The sequence below is a fragment of the Copadichromis virginalis genome, linkage group LG19 (assembly GCF_057382275.1).
Source record: "Copadichromis virginalis isolate Kocher_CV1m ecotype Utaka linkage group LG19, C_Virginalis_male_GT1.1, whole genome shotgun sequence".
Taxonomy (NCBI): Eukaryota; Metazoa; Chordata; class Actinopteri; order Cichliformes; family Cichlidae; genus Copadichromis; species Copadichromis virginalis.
Genome location: NC_140636.1, coordinates 30960791 through 30982762, shown reverse-complemented (window position 1 = coordinate 30982762; position 21972 = coordinate 30960791). Strand labels below are relative to the sequence as shown.

The 21972-nt window shown below is 40.8% G+C and overlaps 2 protein-coding genes across 3 annotated transcripts; one reads left to right on the top strand and one right to left on the bottom strand.

Annotated features, from left to right (window-relative positions):
* Positions 1 to 275: 275 nt before the first annotated feature.
* Positions 276 to 9296, bottom strand: LOC146686472 (heterogeneous nuclear ribonucleoprotein Q-like). The gene is made up of 12 exons (XM_085441768.1): positions 9155 to 9296; positions 7207 to 7363; positions 6126 to 6244; positions 5752 to 5859; positions 5479 to 5592; positions 5021 to 5197; positions 4634 to 4769; positions 4046 to 4251; positions 3757 to 3906; positions 3533 to 3654; positions 3069 to 3391; positions 276 to 2607 (listed from the first exon to the last, which is right to left on the bottom strand). The coding sequence occupies exons 2-12, from the start codon at positions 7349 to 7351 to the stop codon at positions 2579 to 2581; spliced, it is 1629 nt and encodes a 542-aa protein (XP_085297894.1). The 5' UTR covers positions 7352 to 7363; positions 9155 to 9296; the 3' UTR covers positions 276 to 2578.
* Positions 9297 to 19938: 10642 nt separating this feature from the next.
* Positions 19939 to 21377, top strand: cga (glycoprotein hormones, alpha polypeptide). 2 transcript variants are annotated; one of them, XM_085441650.1, is made up of 4 exons: positions 19939 to 20022; positions 20112 to 20223; positions 20458 to 20642; positions 21072 to 21377. In XM_085441650.1, exons 1-4 carry the CDS (start codon positions 20020 to 20022, stop codon positions 21144 to 21146), a joined length of 375 nt encoding a protein of 124 aa, XP_085297776.1. In that variant the 5' UTR covers positions 19939 to 20019; the 3' UTR covers positions 21147 to 21377. The 2 variants fall into 2 exon arrangements, with proteins under 2 accessions (XP_085297776.1, XP_085297777.1); XM_085441651.1 differs by lacking the exon at positions 19939 to 20022.
* Positions 21378 to 21972: the final 595 nt, after the last annotated feature.

Genomic DNA, 21972 nt, shown 5'->3' with positions numbered 1-21972 from the left:
TACACACACAAAACATACATATATATATATAAAGATGAAAAAGATACATAAACTGTAGCATATTAGATCTTGTCTATTACACACCCCCACTGCGCTCGTCAACCCGTTTAGGAAAATATTTATTCAAAATCTTGCATTTTAACATGAAACTTTAATGCAAATCTTTTTACATGAAATTTAAAATACCAAAATCCAAAATGATCGACTGCCTCCAGTTAATAAAGTCCTTGCACCTCATGAAGGCTTTTGTTTTAATCAAAAGAGTAAGACACAGATAAAAATCAAAAACTTTATTACAAAAATAAGTTACACTCACCTCCATTTTACAGTATAAAACAATTTATTTGCAGGAATGCAAAAAACGTTGTTGGCCACCAACAATAGTTTAAAACTGCTAACATTTTTTTTTCTCAAAAGGTGGTTGTTATGATTTTACTGAGGGAGTTAACTGTATAGAAAACTGGGATTGAAGAGCAGTTTCCTTTATGCTATACCTGGAAGTAGAAATCGTTCACTGCAGTATCCCTTCTACCACTGTGAGACCATGATCCCTCACCAAATCATAGCAGCTAATGTTAGGCACACATGCTCACTGGCTGGGCAATATGGCAAGTCAGTCATCCAATAAGATTAACTCCAGAGATCTTCTACATAGTTGCTGTACTGGGGAGGGATCATTCGAGATTAACACGATCTTATAAGAGGAAGGATTGGATTAGGCTCTTACATTATTCCGATGCTGTCTGAAAATGTGTTGTATTGATATAAAAACAAACCCACTGGAAGAATACAGTGGCACAAAAGGGACACTGCAGGGCTTTATTTTTGTTTTGTTTTTTTTATTGTTTTTTTTTTAATCAAAGGCAGTTGGATGCCCGTGATCTTGAAGCCTTTACAAAAGTAACATTTTCCGAAAAACTATACAACCAGTAACTACATACTCTGAATAAGCAAGGCAGCTAATTCAGTTCAAAATAAGATAAAAGCAGGGCTTGTTCAGACTCATCATATGAGATTGTTTTGCATGCCCGGTGTGACTGTTTGCAGTCTGCAGAGCTGCAGCTAAAATGACTATATTACATTAAGTACATCGTTTTTGCGCTGCAGCTCTTGTGCATATTTTGTATGAAAACAAGCCCTGCTTTCATCGATATAGTTTCCCTATTTACAGTACAGGCCGGGTAGTTTAGTCCTCTGTACTGAGGTAGTCAACCAACCCTTTAAAGACAAGTTCTGAAAAGAACCACTTTCCTGGAATGCCTGACTTATCCATGCCAGGTGGGTACACCCTAAAACCCTGCAAATGTTCTCTTTCAAACATCCAGATCAAACAATTAAGATTAACATGGATATTCCGACAATAAAAATTCCGATTAGCACAAAAATATACAATAGCATCAAGCTCCTTTGAGCCACTTCAAACCTAAGAACTTAAAAAGTGCAATTTCGTCATTAATTTAAAAAAAAAATTAAAATGGCATGTTCAGGGACAGGGAAGGGGTAGATTGTAAGGGCAATTCATAGGTCCCCGTCTAGGAACAGGGACTCAGCAAAGAGGCTGTGGCAAGTATTCAGACTCCTCCAGTCATTTTATAAGGTGGCAGCTTCAAAACAAAAACAAAAAATGAGCCCTTTTCAGACATGCACTACTCTCCAATAATCTGAACATGGTGGCTTCATTTGCATGAGCACCCAGGTCACTTTTCCATGAAAGTTGCATTGGTAAGCTTACTAGGTTGGACCTAGTAACAAGTCTTTAAACACAGCATAAGGTTGAACTGTACACAGTAACATTAACGGATGGGCACACCCAAGATAGACAGTTCATGTTTACGCTCTAAACCAGGGCTGCCCAATCCCAGTCCTCGAGAGCTACTATCCTGCAGCTTTTAGATGCATCCCTACTCCAACACAGCTGAATCAAATAGTTTGATTACCTCTTCAGCATGCCATCGTGTTTGGCAAAGTCCTGATAACAAGCCATTCATTTGATTCGGGTGTGTGGGAACAAGGATGCATCTAAAAGCTGCATGACGGTAGCTCTCGAGGACCGGGATTGGGCACCCCTGCTCTAAACTGCTCGGCTCACAAAAGAAAGTGTTCAAGAGCAAAACTTGCCCTATGCCCTCTTATCTGTTTGGTTTCCAAATATTAAGACATTTCTTCACGATCCATAAGAGATGCATCTCCTACTCTGCATGGAAAACCTTAACAGCGCAGAGAGCGCAAGCGTTCAAAAACGTGGTTACATTTTGAGTTGATGCTGACAGAATTTGTTGCCATAAAGTAACAATTCTTTTGCATGCATTATCGTAGGCATATCTGAATGATGCCATGATGAATATTAATGTAAAAGTGACCCATGTCTGATTGGCAGAATGACACCACTAAAGAGATTATAGTTATGCATTAACCCATGTCTGAAAAGGGCTAAAGTGAGTTAAAATATAGAGGAGGGGAGATGCTTCTTCTGTAAGGCTGGAATATCATTGGACCTTTTTCTCATGCTTGTTGTTTCGACATCCATTGCAGCTTACGGTGTAACCCCACATATCAAGTCAGTATCCACTGTGACAGGTCAGGACCGCCCTCGGCCCCGTTTCCCTGCTGGACCAATAAGAAAGAAAGATGAAATTAGCACAGGAAACCAATGTTGCACACATTTGCCATAAATCAGACAATTAGAGCAGACATCCGACATTCACACCAGTGGTCTTGCCACTTATGTGGGCATCAGCTGGCCTTAAAAATGCTATGAATGACCCTCTCTGCTGGCAAACAAGCTGACTCAAAGATCCCACCAGAAAACTGGAGCCTTAGAATATGGCCAAGTTCATTTGAAGATAATCGCCCTTAACTTTTCACAACTATAGCTGCTTTCATTTTCTATCCATCAGTCGTTTCATTCACGCCACTGCTCTTAACTTTGTGCTTTAATTTCTGACCCAATGTCAGAATACTTGCTTACAGCAAACCGAGCTTAAATGTATTTTTAAATTTGAAAATAAAAAGCACAAAGTAAAAATGTGGAGGTGGGGTGGGTGGTCACACAGGAAAAAGTCATTAACCTCTGATTGTTCCAAGGCCTCCTCGTTGGGAGAAGCCCACTCGACCCCTTGGGGTGATAGCACCACGGCCCCTGGTCTGATTGGCACCACCACGGACTCCTCTTGCTCCTCTTCCTCTCCCAGATGCTTGGAAGTCCTCATAGCCATAGTACGGGTCATCGTAGCCGCCCCGGTAGTTGTGGTAATTATATCCATAGTAATCGTAATAGTCTTCATATCCATAATAATCAGGCGGATAAGAATAACCTCCTCTACCGCCTCGTCCTCTGCCTCTTGTTGGTGGTGGCATGTGGGGGGGACCGTAATAATAGTAATCATCATACCTGAGAGGGGATACAGAGTTCTCATCAGGAAGCCATCATGCCATATAACATAATTTTAAATTTGACAGTTTTGGCTAAAAAGGTTGTTGGATTAATTACACACAACACAAACCTAGTTGCAATTACAAAGTTCTTGCTTACATTTGTGTTTTAGCGGCTTGTCTCTGGGCTTTACGCTCTTTCCTCTTCTGGTCAGGTGGCTTGGCAAAGACAATTTCAATGTGCTCTCCTTCGAGGTCTTTGCCATTAAGATCAGTCAAAGCCTATGACGTGAAATCGAGACAATAGTGAAATACCATTCATACACAAAAATCCCAACGGGTTAAGTACAAACAGTCTGATTCTGAGACAGTTTCCCCTCATACCTTCACAGCACTTTCTCGTTCCTCAAAGTGTATGAAGGCGTAGTCTTTCAACTTCTTCACTCGCTCCAGCTTGCCGTGTTGGCTAAAGGTCTTTTCAAGTATCTCCTCTGTAACAGTGCTCGCCAAGTTTCTCACAAACAGCACCTTGACCTGGGTAGAGAAGCATGTTTTGTTTATTCCCCATGCAGAAATGCAGTGCAAATCCAAACAAATGCACAAGTTGAAAGAGGTTGTGCGTGCAAATACACTCAAGGTTACATTGCTGAGGACTTTTCGTCCTGTGCCTCACCTTGGCCATGACCTCTGGGTCTGGGTCCTCAATGGGATCAGCCCACTCCACTGTGACCAAATTTCCCCAAACTTTGACCTTGCCACTCATTAGTCGGCGCCGGGCCTGAGCTGCCGTCTTGTGATCTTCATACTCAAGGAAGCAAAAACCTCGATTCTTTTTCTTGTCATCTGGCTGGTGGTACAATATGACATCATTTAGACCCTCTGTAGAGAGAAGAAACAGGAGAGAGAAGTGTAGACAAAGAAGCAGTTAAGTCAAATGTTCTATGGAAAGCATAAACCTAAAGCCATAAATGCTTGATTCAAAACATGAAATGATCAAAATTAGAGAAATAAAATTTGAAAAACGACGTTTTCTGCAGTTTGTGTCCAGTCAGATCTTAGCGGTAAACCATCAGAGTAATGTGAATCACTCAAGTACAGTCATAAGATCATCATTTGGACCAAAAAAAAAGTTTTAAAAATACCTACTGGACAAGCTACACCTGCAAATGTGCAAGGTGTATCCAATCAAATATACAAGCAAAGCGAAACCCATTCCAAGATGGTTAATGGATGGGAAAGGTTAAAAAACAGTTTGACTCACCTGTTACTTTCGCAAATTCTTCAACAATCTGCTCTTTCGTTTTACTCTTGGGGATGGAGCCAACAAACAGTCTATTATTGGCCACAGAGATGCACACTCCAATGTGTTTTCCTGGTCGAATTTCATTGTTGTTGCACTGCAAAAAGACGCAGGAGTATAAGAGGAAAAAATATATAAATAAAATGAGACAGTCAAGTCTAGTTAGGAGAGCTTATTGCAACTGGTGGTGATGCTTTAAGATAATTAGTCGCCATTGACAAACATGAGGCACATGCATGCTGCATAAATATATTCCTTTATTCTTCATTTGAAAAGTCCCCTTTGTTAAAACAAAGCCATAGAATAACTCATTTTCTGGTCATAATTAGAGTATTACAGTAGACCTACCAATTTGACAGCCTGCTGTGCAGCTTCTTTAGTGCAGAAAGTGACAAAGGCATAGCCTCTGTTCAGGCCACTTAGGGGATCCATCATCAGGCGCAAGTCCCATATGGGCCCAGCTTTCTCAAACAGTGGAACCAGTTCATCCTCAAAAAGATCTCTGGGGATTTTTCCTACAAAAATCTGCCAGGTTGACAGGAAAAGGAGGTGTAGCGCGTGAGATCAAAGTACTCATTTAAGATGCGTGGTACAAAGGGTACTAACATTGTGGTAAATGGTATCCAGTCAGGTCTTAGCGGTAAACTATCAGTGTAACCAAAGTTACTACAGCAGTGAATAGTTTCATCATTTGGACACCATAAAATAAATTACTGCACCTCATACAATTAATCTCAGAACACACTAATATATAAAGGTGCAGCATATTAAATGGCTAAATAAAGGGATAAGTGATTGTTTCATACCTCGGTACCAATGGTGGGTTGTGCCCCTGAATGGGCAGACTCTGGTGGGGGACCACCGTACTTCCTCTGTCCTGTTGTCACATCAAGTGTGTAGCCAGTCCTCTCCAGCAAAGCCTAACAATTAAAAAAAAATAAGGGAAAAAAGAAAAAGAGGTGGAGCAGAGACAGAATTATTGCATTTTTTGGGCCCAAAAAACATTCATTATTCAATAGTGTCGAACGAAGCATGAAATCAGTTTTAGAGTGATTTTTAAATGAACCATCAGTTCTCACTTTGATTTTGGCTTCATCTGGTCCTTTGTTGGTGTCTGACACTTTGGTCCCTTGTTTCTCTCTCTGTCTGTACGTCTTCATCACGCCACAAAGAAAGGCACTTTTGTTCTGAAAGACAAACAATTTAAATGGGATCAAACAGTAACTAAAACAATTATCAATTTCACTGTCAAATATTAATATATGAAATTTACCCTTCAATATATATGAGCAGGCAGAAGGAACAGGAAGCTTAATGACAATTAAGACCTATAGTGTAGTTGCACATTTCAACATAATACTGTTATTTCATTACACTAACACTCTGATTGTGGCTTTGCATTGAGGTATTCAAAATTATGTAAATAGCACCAGCAGCAGCACCGCATGCATACCTGAACATGTGAGAGGTCGCTGTCCTTGAATTGCAAAAGGACTTGGAGAGCACCTTCCTCGTTGAATTCTTTCAGAGCCTCAATCGCTCGATCATCTAAATCACTGTGTGACACCAAACCTGCAGGTTGAACGACACACACACACACACACACAAATAGTGAGCTACTAATAAGGGGGGAAAAAAATTACAAAAATGATACATAATTGACAAAAGTGCAAGGACCTAAATGAAGTATTTAAACGGGGATTATTTTGTGAAACCAATATAATGAATGAATAATGACTTGTACAATTAGGAGTGAGGAGTGGGACGAGCATAATCTAATAGAGCCGTATTCAGTAGTCGGGCTGTACTTTACTCCTCAACCAGCAAATTTTTGCAGAACTAATCACAACAGATGTGACAGTGCAACTCGATATGCTCATGCCCCTCTATACTGTGGCTGGGAGTTTCTAATGAGCCAGTCTACATTCTCCTTTATGGAGAGGCCGTCACCTGTCCCAGGCAGCCATATACCAGACAGCTGCTGCCATTGTTTCTGCCTCAGTTCCATCTGGCTGAAAAGGCCAGACCAGTACTTTTTCTAGATGTGGCCAACCAAACAAGTCCTAAAATGACCCCCCCCCCCCCAAAAAAAAATTTGTCATTACAGTTCATCCCCATTTGATCTTCTACTAAAAATCAACAGTTATTTAAGCTGTAGCTAGTGTCCCATTTAGTCACTGCTCTGCTATAATTTTATGGGATGCAGAGAAACCTCACAGAAATTAATAGCAATACTGAATAGGCTCATCAAAAGACTCCCAGAGAGAGAGAGGGAGAGAATTCATTCGCCCTGACACCAGTGTTCATGCAACCATGTTGGGAATGCAAATGCTGCAATCATTTACACACTCTGGTAATGTGTAATTTAAAATTCTGTAGCACTGCAGTACCCATTTTGGTAGGAAACCACAAAAAGTTGCTTCGGGATCCCAATTCCCCCATTCAAAAATGTGATAAAATGACAATACATGCAAGAAATTGCTAAACATAAAAATTTGCATACTGAATATGCAAGAGTATTCATGGTGCCTTACCTGCTAGGTAAATTTCATCTAGTTTTTCAGCAACTTTCTGTGGTAAACCAGCTTCTAATAAAGTCTGGAAGTGCTCAGAATGGGTAACTGCAGAGGTGTCCATTGGTTCTTCTGGACCATTTCCATTAATATGTTCTGTGGCCATGTCTCCAGAAATCTGTGTAAATGCAATGAGCCAAATTAATCCTGGGTCAAGGGCAACAATTGTGATGTGCTCAAAAGAGTGTGAAGTCTCAGACTTGTCAGGAAAATCATTTGGGGGAAAAATCACTTCACCAATTGTAATGTTTGCTGGAGTGCAACTTTCATACTAATAAAACCCAATTTTAACAAAGGAGATGCTGACATGTGCCGAACCAATTATCATGGTCATGTGCTCCTTCCCAGTCTGGAGACTTTTCACTATCTTGACTTAGCACTCAGCTTGAACTAGAAGCTCAAAAGCCTGATATAGGCAGTGTGACACTGTGTGCAATACATTGGGTTCAGGACAAGCACATACCAAAGACTTCACCAAAGAATTCACCTCAGCTGCATATTACATATGTATAATAAAAAAAAAGAAGGGGGAAAAGGTTTAACTACGAGGTTCGTGGCCATGTGGCAGTATTTTCATTCTGGTTTGTTCTGAGCTAAAAAAAAAAAAAAAAAAAAAAAAGTTGAGCAAACGGAGCCAAGTTTACGCGCTAACGCCCGAATCTCAGTCTTCTCCTGCCTGCTACGGTCTCTAAATTACATGTTAGCTTACCTTCTCACTACTGACTTCAGCACAGGACAGATAGCTGATACACGTGTTCCATCAGAGAGAGTGAACCCCGGTTTCCGGTGACTGACCAATGAACAACTATGCATACTTTAGCATTTTGTTTATACCTTCAACTATTGTTACACTGAACACAAACACTCCAATAATCGTGTTAATGACCAACCCAAACACTGCCTCTCATTCCTTTGTGTGGATAGATTTTGGGGTACTAACAGCAGCAATCTACCTGCTCACTGGTCACAATGTCTATCCGGCAACGGCAGACTCAGCGAAAACGTGGACGGCAATCTTATGTTTTGGCCTAACATTAACAGAAGCTCATATTGTCCAGTCGATGTGCTATACTGACTGCTAATCAATCTCGTATCGGTAGGCACGTGCTTTCTCCGTGGCAAAAACCTTTCTACTACGCCAAATGCACGAGTGAAACCCATTTACAAATGGATCTTAAATTTTTAACCTATTCACGTTATCGGTTTTATGGAAATGAATTACCCCCGCAGTCTCCCCTCAAACTTCTACCATAATGTTAGGTTTGGGTTAGGTTTAGCGGGGAGGGACCGACTCGCACACGTTGAAGCTAACTAGCGAGCGGGCTAGTTTGCATGGCTAATGTTTCAGCAATCAAGCTAGGGGCATTAATCGGGACAATAACATGAGGCGCTTGTGTGCATTTACTATGAACACAGCTATAGTTATTCTTTAAGTATGCAATACACACATGTGTTAGTAAAGTACTAAGGGACGATCGCCACTTCTTACCAATATAACCGGCCTTTGCCAGCTAAGTGCTGTTAGCATACAATGACAATGAGCATGTCATTTTCGTGATCTGTCAAAATGGGTTAGCCTATGCTAGCATGCTAATTCGAACGGAATTTCAGTGAGGCCATTGTTACAACGTCATTTGTCGATGAGGACTTAGCCAATTGACAAAGCATAGCTTTTTAAATACAATTAGATCCAACGTGGCCTTGGAAGCTAGAGGATTAGCCTGCTAAATGCGTGGTCTGTCAACGTGCCGCCACATAGGAAGAGTCCATTTTCAAAAAGCCGGTCTGGAGAACTCGTTCCCAACCACCACCAGTTTCCACATTGTTTGAAACAGCACCGCACGATTCACACTTTTTTAACACTCAATTAAGCAACAATAACGTTATCAATTACAAGCATTCGCCCTACCTGCCGCTGGCACACCAACGTGTATGGTGCTGATTATTTAGGAAGATAAATGTGATACTGAAAAAGAGAGAAAAGTGTAAAACTCCCGGCACTGGTCCGGCTTCAGTCATTCACTCTTGATGATGTAAAATGGCTGCCACGTTCACGCCTCGAGTTTTGTCTCGTCGATGGGGTTTCTTGGACATCCCTGCACGGGCTTGCCTTGTATGCATTTTACAGTAGAGCAGCAGGTCATCTGCAGCATCCGTCATAACTCCAAAAGAGCAGTCGTTTCACCGCGTCGGAATCGTTTATTGATGGTGCAAGTGAACAAAAAAACAAAAGGGTGGCACAAACAGACATCAAATTTAAACACGAAAGTAAATCACGAAACAAGGAATTACACAAATTAAACATATGTGTTGTTTTTAGACTACTTAACTAATAATGTACTGTCAACCCAGTGATAATAGCATTAATAATGAGTGTAAAATGACGGTGAAATCTGGTAAGTATGTCCCACTTTTCACCACACTGTGTCAGTCTTCTCGTAGATATAGCACTTGCCCATTTCGTAAACACAATAAAGAGACTGTGTAGGCTAGTTGAGATCCAACGTATATATACCGAAACAATATGACTATATGTTGCAAAAAAACAAAACAAAACTGTGAGTTATGAGGCTGCACTCTTCTTTATCCATGCAAAGTTGCATCGTAATATTTACTGAGCAGTAATGCGCATAAAAGTGACAAACGACATATGTAAAAAGAGGAAAAGTCACAGATCAAAGTTGATAGCCTATATAAACTCGTACTAAAGCCTTTACTAATAAAGCACTACTCTTGCGTGCATTGGTGTTGCAGAAAAATCAAGTTCGGCACTGTTTTACTTATAAATTTGGGATTCTGCTAACAATTTACCATTATGATCCGAAAGGCATTTATTTCAGTGTTGAGCTTTAATATAACTTAAGTAATTGCTGACGCACAGAGCGTTTATGAGGCTGGAACACTTCAAGGTTGAAGAAATAAAAGTTTGTGGCTGCACAAAAAAAAAGCATTTTCTGTCATGGGTTGTGAAGTGAAGGACCCAAATACAGAAATTAAGCCCAAATGTGTTTATTGGATTGTAAGTCAAGGCAAAGTCCACATTGGAAAAAAGCGCAGAACTCAAAATCCATGAGAACTTACACGGATAATATAACAAAGTCTTGGACTATCTGTTCAGTACACCTTGGGGAAACACCTCAGGGAATCAGACACAGTTGTAGGCAATTAAGACAAAGCAAGACACACACAAAAAAAAACATACCGCCGATAATTACTAAGCACATCTCTGTTCAGAAAAGCGCAGTCTCAGGAACGGCAAAGATACTGCGCAAGACCCTCAAGCTCCCAGGCCTCCGGTAGGACCCGAGGTTGAAGGATACAGACCGCCCGCAGGGACGAGAGAGGGGATACAGTCCTAAAAACCTATAGATAGGCTACCTTAGCATTTTTGCAATATGCGCAGTTTTTATTTCGCATACTGCAATCGATGTACCCCAGAGAAGTCAACAGGTTAGGTTTATGTCCACTTTGAATTTGTGGAATAGTAAAAAGCTCACTACTAATGCCCAAAACAGGTCACAAATGTAGTTTAAAGCATAATTCAAAAACTGTTGTTTCAAGAGCTACACACACAAAGAGCTCATTAATAAGTCAGACAAACAAAACTTTTTCTCTTGAATTTCTCCTTGAGCTATAAAATTTTTTTATTTTGGCATTAAAAAATGTGTAGATGTCTAAAGCCAGCACCACAGAGCTGTAACATCCACCCAAAAACCAGTCATGGGAGAACTGGAGACTATTGCCTATGACAAAAGTTTAAAGGTGGAGTGCAACCAGAATAGGTCACAGATCCACAGGCCGAACTATAACAGCAACATAACATTTCTCTATAAAGATAAATATCTTAATGACTCCAAGCACTCTGATCAGTAGTAATTAATATGTAATTGATGTAGTGATAGTTTTTATGTTATTGTTGTGGTTTATATTTGTTAATATTTTTTTAGTAATACACATGCTCAGGCATATTCAAATAGACACAGGCACTAGGGATATTTCTCATGCTGCCATGTGTCTCTTTTAATCTCCCTTCTGAGGAACTCAGCAAAATTTCTGTTCCTTGCAGTTTTGTGAATCTCCTGTTCTAACACATCCCTAACCGACTGACTTGAGTAGATGCACAGTAGCATCAAAAGGGATCTTTGTACCTAAAAGTGTAACTGAAAGTCCCCTACGAACATCAATTAACAGCACACAGAAAGAGGAATGTAATTTTTTGGCCCCCCATCATTCTCACTCACAGGGGATCAGAAACACATTTCTGTGTTGGATGCTATTGATGGATGCTCAATCATCAGGTAAGGAAATCCCAGAAAGTTGATTCTGGAGTCCGAGGAATGAGAAATAATATTTGATCTGATATTTCTTGCATGCTGGAGCTCATTTTCATGTTCTCATATATAAAATAAAGGAAAAACTTTTTTTTTTTTTTTTTTTCTTTTTAAATGACATCAGAAACAGCAGTATGCGACATTACGTGATGGCAGAGCTTCAGTTCATCCTTTGTCTTTTTTTTTTTTTTTTTTTTTTTTTTAAATAAATAGGACAGGGGGAATGAATGAGAGAAAGAGGGGGAGAGAAAGAAAGAAAACCAAAGGGGAGAAGAGACGGTGAGAAGGGGGGGGAAGAGAGAGGAAAAAAAAAAGAACTCCTGGGTCACCTGTATGGAGAAAAAAAAAAAAAAAAAACAAACAAACAAAAAAAACAAACAGAGGAGACAGCAAACAACAAAGAGCAATATAATAATAGAGAAAACAAAGCACCATCACAATAAACTAGCTAGTCATAGATATCAATATTTACTAAATAATAAACGATATTGTGCAGCACGCAAGATAGACAGCGCACAGTGTGCTTTGAGGCAGCAGCCAAGAAAGCTTTAGTCCGCGTCTGTGAATACCCATGTGTGCATACCTGTGTGGATCAGCATGCTTGCATTCCAAAGGTTTCTCCATGTAATGATCTGCTAGGGAGTGTGGGGGGGCCACAGCCCCGTCCTCCAGGGTGTGAAGCGGGTATGGAGGAGATCAAAACTCCAGACATCCAGAGGCCCCCAGAACACAAGAGACCATGGAAGACCAACAGAGGGGCAGCCGCGCCACTGTCCCAGTAAGAGCTGAGGAGAGTCCCAGATGAGGGCTCGCCCAGCAGCCGCGGAGCAGAAGTCAGGGGGAGTTGCAGTGACGCGCCCGTGAGCTCCGTCGGCCCCCAGCTGTGCCTGAGTGACCGAGCCCCAGGCCGAGAGGCCGGGGGCACCCCACCTCCAAAGGGGCCCGAGCGAGCCCCAGGCCCCAGGCCCCGACAAGCGGCCGCCAAGGAGTGAGCCGGTGTGTACCCGGACGCCCACCCCCAGACACAAAGAACCACCAACATACCGACACCTGAGGGAGTCCGCCACCGGCAGGGGAAGTGGTGGTGGGTGGAGATAGGCCTCCAAACCTTGGAGGGCCTGAGGTGTCCCCAGAGAGGTGGCGTCTGATACCCAACCTGACATATAGACACAGACATACAGGCACACACAGACACAAACATCCATTCCCACCCTCATGCTCTCATATGCACTCACTCCACACTCAACCAACGTGGAGACAGACATAAAGAGACGCTGTACACACAATCACACTCCCCAAGCGTACTCTACAAACCAGGTCTAGGTACCCTTGCCCCTGGAGGGGGGAATTGCACCCAGACCCAGGTGGTGTTACCCTTTTCCCTGCGGTGGGGAGAGGCAGACCACCCCGACTCCGCAGCAGCAGGGAGGCCCCACACCCCAGACCGCAGTCGGACGGCCAACTCCTCCTACTAGCCCTCCCGCTCCAGCAGGCCGCAGAGAATGGGGGTGGGAGAAGACTCCAAACCTCCCTCCACCCGCTCATTGTAGTGTTGATGCATATGTGTTCTAAGGTGCAATTAAAACCCAGGAGGGCATGGAGCTACCTGCCAAGGAGCAGCAGGTAAGCGCATAGTCCCTCCTGCTAGCCCTCAATGACTAAGTGTATTTAAAATTGAGAGGTGGGCAACGACGTCAGGGGTGAGGTGTACACCCTGATGGTAATTTGGACTCCGTGATTGTGCCCACCCCCAAGATCCTATATGTATGTGTAATGAGAGTGTGAATAATGTGAATGTCTAAGTTGTGGGATAAAATTGAGGCAGAGGCAGCCAGAAGGGGACGGGGGGGGGGGGGGGGGGGTAGCCTCCTCTGCACCCTGGTGACATACCCCCACTCCAAGGCCCTGCATGTGTGGGTGGTTGTGGAGGAGCGGGAAGAGGGAGGCAGCTGGAGATGGGGAGGGAAGGAAGGGAGGGGCAGGTAACCCCTCCCTGGGGCCAGCTCCCCCGCTGACCCCAGTAGGCACTCCCACCCTCTGCGACCCGCCAGGGAAGGGGGGCCCAGGCCCATCAGACCGGGGCCCAGTGCAGTAGCGCCCCCCGGCTCCACAGAGCCCTGGACAGTCCACCCAACCCCACCACAGAGAAAACTGCACCCACCCCACCATCCACACATCTTCCAGACTACATAAGACGGTAAACGCCCAGGCTGAGATCTTCCTCCACCTCTCCTGTATCTCCCCCTCCTGCAGAGAGTTCCTGAAGAGAAGAAAGCTCCTGCAAGATGTGACCATCCCCCCCACCAGTTGAAGAGCCCCCCAGGCGGCTCGACGCACCGGAGGCACCCTGCTCCAGGGCCGGGCCCCCATGCACCCACCCGCCCACAACCCCGGCAACACACCAACCAGGACCCAAGCCCCCGAGGCCCGGCCCGGGCCCCAGCCCAGAGACGGAGCGCCCCCAGAACCTCACGCCCATCCCGGACCCACCCAGGGGCAGCCAGGTTGCCAGGTCAGTAACCCACGTCCGTCAGCACAGACCCTCCCCTAGCCCCGCTGCACGCAGCCGCGAGGAAACAGTCACCTGAGAGCCAACAGAGCCCCCAACCGGACGTGACCGCTACCCCGGGTTGAGCCCCCCCAAGGAAGATGCCTCCGGGGAACCCCCCGACGCCCTAAGCCTGTCCCTACCCCCTCACCAATCAACAGTGAAGGCGGGACCAAACTATGACCCCCCACCCCCACTAGGTGATGGAGCTGATAAAAGGGGCCCAGAGCAATTGATCTAATGTGGTGGCAGAGGCTGTATCAAGACTAATGTAATCTAATAGATAATTTCTATATTGGTTAGAATTAAGATTATTTTTATTTTTCCAGTTCATGAGGACTGTTTTCTTGGCTATGCATAGGGCAGTGAAAACCATATGGGCTATATTCTTTTCTGAAGTGACATTATCTAAGCTGCCCAGTAGACACACTAAGGGGGAGGTTGGAATGTTACATTTCAGACACTTTGATAAGTCTTCACATATCTCGCGCCAAAACTTTTGCACTGGTGGACAGAACCAAAGAGCGTGGATGTAATTGTCTGGTGTATTGCCTTGACAGTGTGAGCAGTTGTTGGAAGATGTAAAGCCCATCTTGAACATCCGATGACCTGTATAGTGCACTCTATGAAGTATTTTGTATTGTATTAATTGCAGACTGGGATTTTTAATTAATTTAAAAGTTTTTAAGCAAATCTGAGACCAGAAGTTTTGGTCTAGGTTGACTGATAAATCTGCTTCCCACTTTGCAGTAGGAAGGGATATTGATTCATCTAATTTAGAAAGTGTTCTGTATATTTTAGATAATAATTTGGGGGATTTAAGAGTAAGAAAATGTGCCGCACTTAGTGGTGTTTGTAATTCAACTTGACTGAGGTTAAATTTCTTTTTTACTATGGATTTAATTTGTTGATATTCTAAAAACCTTGTCTTGTTGATCCCATATTGTTCAACTAGTCTGTCAAATGGAATAAATTCTGTTCCCTCTAATATATGTTCTAAGTATTTAATTCCTTTACAACTCCATTCTGGGAAATTAATCATATTATTGTTTTGTAATATGTCAGGGTTATTCCAGATAGGTGTACGTTTGCATGGGATTAATGAAGACTCCGTTATTTTTAGAAACTCCCACCATGCTGTTAGAGAAAAGCTGATGTTGATACTTTTAAAGCATTCATGTCTTTTGATGTTTGAGCTAATAAATGGTAGGTCTGAAATCTCTAGATCCTTGCATAGTGCCTGTTCAACATCTAGCCAGGGCTCAACTAAGAAGGTATGTTTTAACCATTCTGAGATGAACTGAAGCCTGTTGGCTAAGAAGTATTGGTGAAAATTAGGCAGATCTAATCCTCCTCTATCCTTGGTTCTTTGTAGCGTTTTTAAGCTAATACGCGGGGGTTTATCTTTCCAAAGGAATTTGGAAATATATGAATCCAGAGATCTGAACCAATCTTGTGATGGTTTGTTAGGGATCATCAAAAATAAGTAATTTATTTTTGGCAAGATCATCATTTTTATAGTGGCGACCCTTCCCATGAGTGATATGGGTAAAGATTTCCATCTAGTCAGATCGCCTTCTACTTTCTTTAGAAGTGGGATGTGGTTTAGTTTAGTTAAGTCTGAAAGCTTAGGGGAGACATTAATACCTAAATATTTAATATTTCCGGATTGCAGTGGGGCAGAGGAAGAATTATGGAAGGAGCAGTTAATGGGGAGAACTGTAGATTTTGGCCAGTTAATTGAATAATCTGAAACTCTTGAAAACCAGTTTATTAAAGTAATTACCTCAGAGAGGTTGGTTTGTGTGTTTTGCAGAAAAAGCAACACATCATCCGCATAGAGACTGATTTTATGTTCTATGTTCTTACATTTTATGCCCTTAATTGTTGTAGCCTGTCTAAATGCTGCTGCTAGAGGTTCGATAAAAATTGCAAAAAGTGAAGGGGAGAGTGGGCATCCCTGTCTGGTGCCCCTCAGGAGACAGAAGCTGGAGGATGTCTGGTCATTTGTTCTGATACGAGCCGTTGGGGAATTGTATAATATTCTTATCCAGTTTATGAAAGAGTTTCCAAAACCAAATTTGTGTAAAGTTGCGAATAAAAATTTCCAATTAACTCTGTCAAATGCTTTTTCTGCATCTAGAGATAATATTATGGTTTCGATGTTTTTATCGTATGAGTAGTCTATTAAATTAAGTAATCTACGAGTGTTTGTTGAGGAGTGCCGACCTTTTATGAAACCAGTTTGGTCAGGATGAATTAAGAGGGGGGTCATTTTCTCTAATCTCTTTGAGAGAGCTTTGCAGATTATTTTAAGGTCTACATTTAAAAGAGAAATTGGACGATAGCTTGAGGGAAATAAAGGGTCTTTGCCTGGTTTTAGCAGGAGACTAATGTTGGCAGAATTCATATTTGGTGGTAGTCTGCCCTTTTCCTCGATTTCCTGCAACATGCTGTGGAATACTGGTGCCAAAATTGTCCAGGAAAAACTTGAACTATTGAGTGGATCTAGTGGCTCTGTTATGCTGTGGTGGAAATTTTTGCTGTAATGGTTTGTATCCACTTGTCCCCACAGTGGAAAGGTTCCCTAGAAATGATTCCAAACTTGATTTGAGTGATCACTTCTATCCTGTTACAAAGCATTTCAATTCTAATCAGAGTAATCTTTTCCAGGATGTCAATATCCCCGTTCGAAAAAGCTAAATGATGTAAATAGTCTTAACCCAATGAATTGAAAATGTAAGATTGTGCTACGACCACTGTGTCCAATCAGCTTTACTTCATGTTATACAACACATTTTCCAGTCTGCTTGGTTAGTTCAAGATTTAATAGAAATTTGTTATCACTAAATATTGCAGTTACCTTGGTAACTAAGAATACATCGTATCTCTTCTACATCCTTATCAACAGTTGTTCTTTTGCCTCTCTTCACTACCACAGCAGATTTTAAATCAAACAACAATGTTATAGCAGACTTATGAACAAGGGGTTTTTGTTTGTTAAATTTAGCATTAAATATATAGAAATGGCAGCCATTTTTATCCATCTTCTTCAATTTTTTTTTTAATTAACTGACAAGTTGTTTCATAGGCAAATCGATTCCCCTATTATTTCATGACAAACAAAGCAGACATAATAACTGTAGTTTATTCAAAGTGTTGAATTTGTACTTTACAGCTTACATGTGAGATAAAAAAAAAAGAAGAAGAAAAAATGATTTACATAGAAGAAATGCACTGGCCAGTTTCACAACAACAAAGTCCTGAAAAACCATATGTCCTGAAAAACACAAGTGATGATGACAGTTATTTCAATGGTTGAGAAAAGCCGCTTCTTCTACATCATCAACATCTAACCAACTAAAGAGTATTCTCATGGCACGTAACTATGTATACTACAACTTTTGATCCTTGTCCTCATTTTGACAGTGGAATGAGATGATTGTGGACAAGGTAGTAGTTTGAGGCTTTCAAGTGAATCTGCAGAAATGTAACATAATACTTGAGTATAAAAAGCAGAAGACTGTGAAACAGATTAGTGAGAAAGATGAGTGTTTCTATCACTGACTGTTGTTTTCAGTGAACTTTCAGTTAAATCCCTTTAATATGCAGCACCCCTCCTCTGAACTGTCAGTTACTGTAAACATCTCATAACATCTCCACTTCCTTTGACATACTTATTCAGCTCGGCTTCATTACACGAACTCACTCATCAGTGATGATTTGAAGCAGTTATTTTAGACACTGCTGCAAATAGCCAAATATGGTGTTACGTAAGTAACCCAGAAAAAAGCATGAAAGGGTAAAAAATAAATAAATAAATGAATAAAAGCAGTCAAAGAGATGTAGTATTATTCTTTTTTTATGGTTAAAATTAACAGTTTCAATGAAAGGCCTTCCCAGATAGCAGCGCTAATGTGGCCATTATATTTTGATTTGATTGAAATTGGATTTGCCTTCCAGCTATGCAAAGCAACAGCATACAGTCAAATACTTTTTAGCATAATTACTTTATTATGAATGTTAGATTTATAACGCAGTTACATTTCATGCTACAACGACTGATCTGGCATATGGCAAAAAAAATAATCTCTTAACATTTCGGGCCACTGAACATCTTGTCTTCTACACTTAAGCCAAGGATTTATCACCAGCACAACCAAGGACACGAGGGATGGGTTCTTATGTAAACACACAACCAAAATCCAAAATACATTCATAGTCATCCTTGACATTTTAGATGTTAGAGGTGGAGACATGGATCCCCCCTAACAACCATCAAACACCAGCTCATTAATTCATAGCTTCTTTTATCTAAATTAATTCTAATCCTTTCTTTAAAAAAAAATGTTTCTCTACTGAGAAACAGATGAAATCTTTTTAGGTTTATTTCTGTAATGCCTGTTTAAAAGTTCACAATAGGAAGTGAGTGAGTTTTACAGAGGAAGACATGCATTATTTTTAGAAGTGCTGAAAATGTACATGAAAATTGATGTCTGCCCGTGAAATAAGATGTATTGGAGTTAGTTTAACACAGCATAAGGTGAAAAGAGGAAGACAAAAATGCTCGACTGAACTATTTCACATCTTACATCTCAGTTTTTACAGAAAGCCACAGTGTTAAAATGAGTCAAAGTGCTGTGAAAAAAGTATTTCCTGCTTTCTTTTTTTTTCTTTGTATATTTCTCACGCTTACATGTTTCTGAACATCGGATACATTTTTACAAATCTGAATATTAGTCAAAGATAACCTAAATACAAAATGCAGTCTTTAAAACATAATATCGTGTATTAGGGTAAATGAATGGTCTTTGTCTAATGTCAACATTTCTTTGATGATCTTGTGAGTGTGAGGGGACAACGAGTTTTTAACAGCTCTATACATGCTCTAAAAAAAGGTATATACAGTATTGATGTAATGTTATAAGCTAACCAGATGCTTTCTTGTCAGTAATACAGAATCCAGTATGAATTTTTCATGTGAGATCATACTTGAAGAGATGGAATAAGTTCTAACTAGTGCCAAAGTATTAAATTAATGGCATAAAATAGGACTGATTTCTGCTAATAACACCCACTGTATGGACTGATAACATCTGACGCGGGTCTTAGTGATGACTGTTTGTGCAACCATTTTTGACTTAGTATTTTGGAGTTACATTTAGTGAGTCAAATGACTTTAAACTCTAGCAGTAAACAAGTACCCATAATGAGAGCACTTGATGCAAAATGAAAAATATCCTGTTTTACAGTTAAACATCCACACATGTGGATTTTTTTTATCACCGCAAACAAAACCATTGACTCGTTCAATGTAAAAGCAAAATCGTGGCTCAAAGAAAGGTAAATCAGAGACCACCGGAGCAGGTCTTTTGTTGTTCTCAGCTGCTGTTCTTAGACGTTTGCATCTATTCGTGTTAGTCCCTGTGGAACCGAGAGCGGTTAAGAAAAGGCAGCAACATTTAGTTTGATGACATCACTTTAATAAATTGTGTATTTCAGCATCGGCCCTTTTTACACACCTCAGAATTCTAAAAAGTCACGAAAACAGTTTTATGCACATTAGCCTTAAAAATGACCTTTGTCCACTAAACCGAAATGCCTAAGATAAATCTCTAATTAATTCCCCCCTTTTTGCTCACCCCTCAGTTACCTAGTAACAAAAATCCGGGGATTAAATGTAACCACCGTCGTCAGAATGGAAGGATGATAATGAAGTATGTTTTGAGTTTCCACTGGGTTACAGAGATCATTGATAAGGTTGGTAAGCTTCACTTAATCCAGGAAATTGCTAGGAAAATGTGTGGGCTATATAATGGGATGGATTAGACTAGAAGTTCTCATTACAAGTAAGTTCTGTACAGAGGCACAGTGAAGGGGACACTTTCTCTCAACATGGTAATACTCTGTCTCTATACTTATGCTTTAACTTTATAGTTCTTTATTTGCATTTACCACTTTCTCTGTATTTGTTTCTATATTTTTAGATAATTGCTACAACCGCCATGGGCTCACTGAAGTCACCTGGACTGTCCCTTCTGCTGTTGTCTTTTCTTCTTTACATAGCTGATTCCTATCCCAACATTGACTTATCAAACAGTAAGAATTGTTTATGATGTAAATACTATTTTAAGTTCATCCAGTGTTTTATAATTGGACTTGAAATTAAATGTAAATGATCTGAGTCTTATGAAAGTCACAATGTTCTGTTCTAAATTTCTTATCACAGAGATTGTGTTTTTAATCTCAGTGTTCAAATGCTGGCACAATATTGCAAACCGTGCAGTTTGGGTTTTTTAGCAATGGTTCCCTTTTCTAAACCACCCTCTCTAGTGGGCTGTGAAGAATGCACGTTGAGAAAGAACAATCTTTTCTCAAGGGAACGTCTGGTTTACCAGTGCATGGGCTGCTGCTTCTCCAGAGCGTACCCGACACCTCTCAGAGCCATGAAGACAATGAATATCCCAAAAAACATCACCTCAGAGGCGACGTGCTGCGTCGCAAGGCACAGCCACGAGGTAGAGGCACAAACACATGACAATGTCAGGCAGCTATTTAACTTTTCTATGAATTTGTGACTTTTTAGCCTAATTTATGTTGGTGTCAGTAAGATTTTAGCAAAACAAATCTTGGAGTTGGATGCTATCGAATAGTTAGGATGTGTATTACATGTAAGCACTTTTTCTGAGTGAATGATTGTGTTATTCATTTCTTTTTATTTTAGGGGATCTTATATAACTTTTAAAGGGTTATTATTATTATTATTATTATTATTATTATTATTGGAAAAAAATGCACATAAGCTTCTCATATGGTTTTTATTTCAGTTTAAAACACTACTACAGACTATAGAGCAAAATACCATGACAGAACGGTTTAGTGTTGTGCCATTTTTGTGTTAATGTTCACCCTTTCCCCCCCTCCTTAATCATCTGTTCCTTTTGCAGATCCTGATAGCTGGCATTTCGGTGAGAAACCACACAGACTGCCATTGCAGCACCTGTTACTTTCATAAGATATGACAGATGGGGACTGGGGACCACTCTGCATCCTTCGGCTTGGCAAACATGTTGTGTTTCTTTTAATATGCACACGCTTTACTCTGTTTTAAAATGCATGTGTTTGTGTTTCCAGAATATATTTCACAGTAATTCTGTGGCTGTGATGTTTCTTTAACCTACTTTTTTTTTTTTTTGCCTTATTTGTATTTGAAAAATTGTGGATTTGAAAAACGATTAAAATGTGCAACAAGAGCTTGGATTAAGGAATGAGTCTTATTTTTAAATCCATGCAGAATGATTTGTTACAAGGAGGTTTTCATGAGTGTTTCTTTGGAGAAAGGTGCATTCTTACACAAACTGCACCTCACTAAAAAGTGAGAACTGACTTTCTGGCTGAGACACTCTAATGTCAGTAAGGCGACAGAATAGAACATTTTCAGGAACTAACAGCCAAAATGTGCTTTAATGGCAAATAAATTATAGAAATATAGCTGAATTTTAAGTCAGCGTAGGAAAGATAGAAGTCATTAGAGTGATGATTTAACCACTTCAGTTTGATGACACTTGGATGAGCTCAGACACCTAATAAAGATGTCATTTTTAATACTAAACGTTCATTTAAAGAGAGCTATTAGGATGGGTGGTGATGTACCGTAACTTCGACTTTAACGTTTGTGTTAGGATGCCTGGGTCGTCGACCCAGGGTTTTTGAGTTTTTGATATTATTTATACTTCCTAGTTTTTGGTTTCTTTGAGTTCTGTCTTATGGCTTATGTCTCTGTCTTCTTTAGTTGCTCTGTCTCTCCTATCACCTGCATCCCCTTGTCTAGTTCGCGTCTATGTGTAT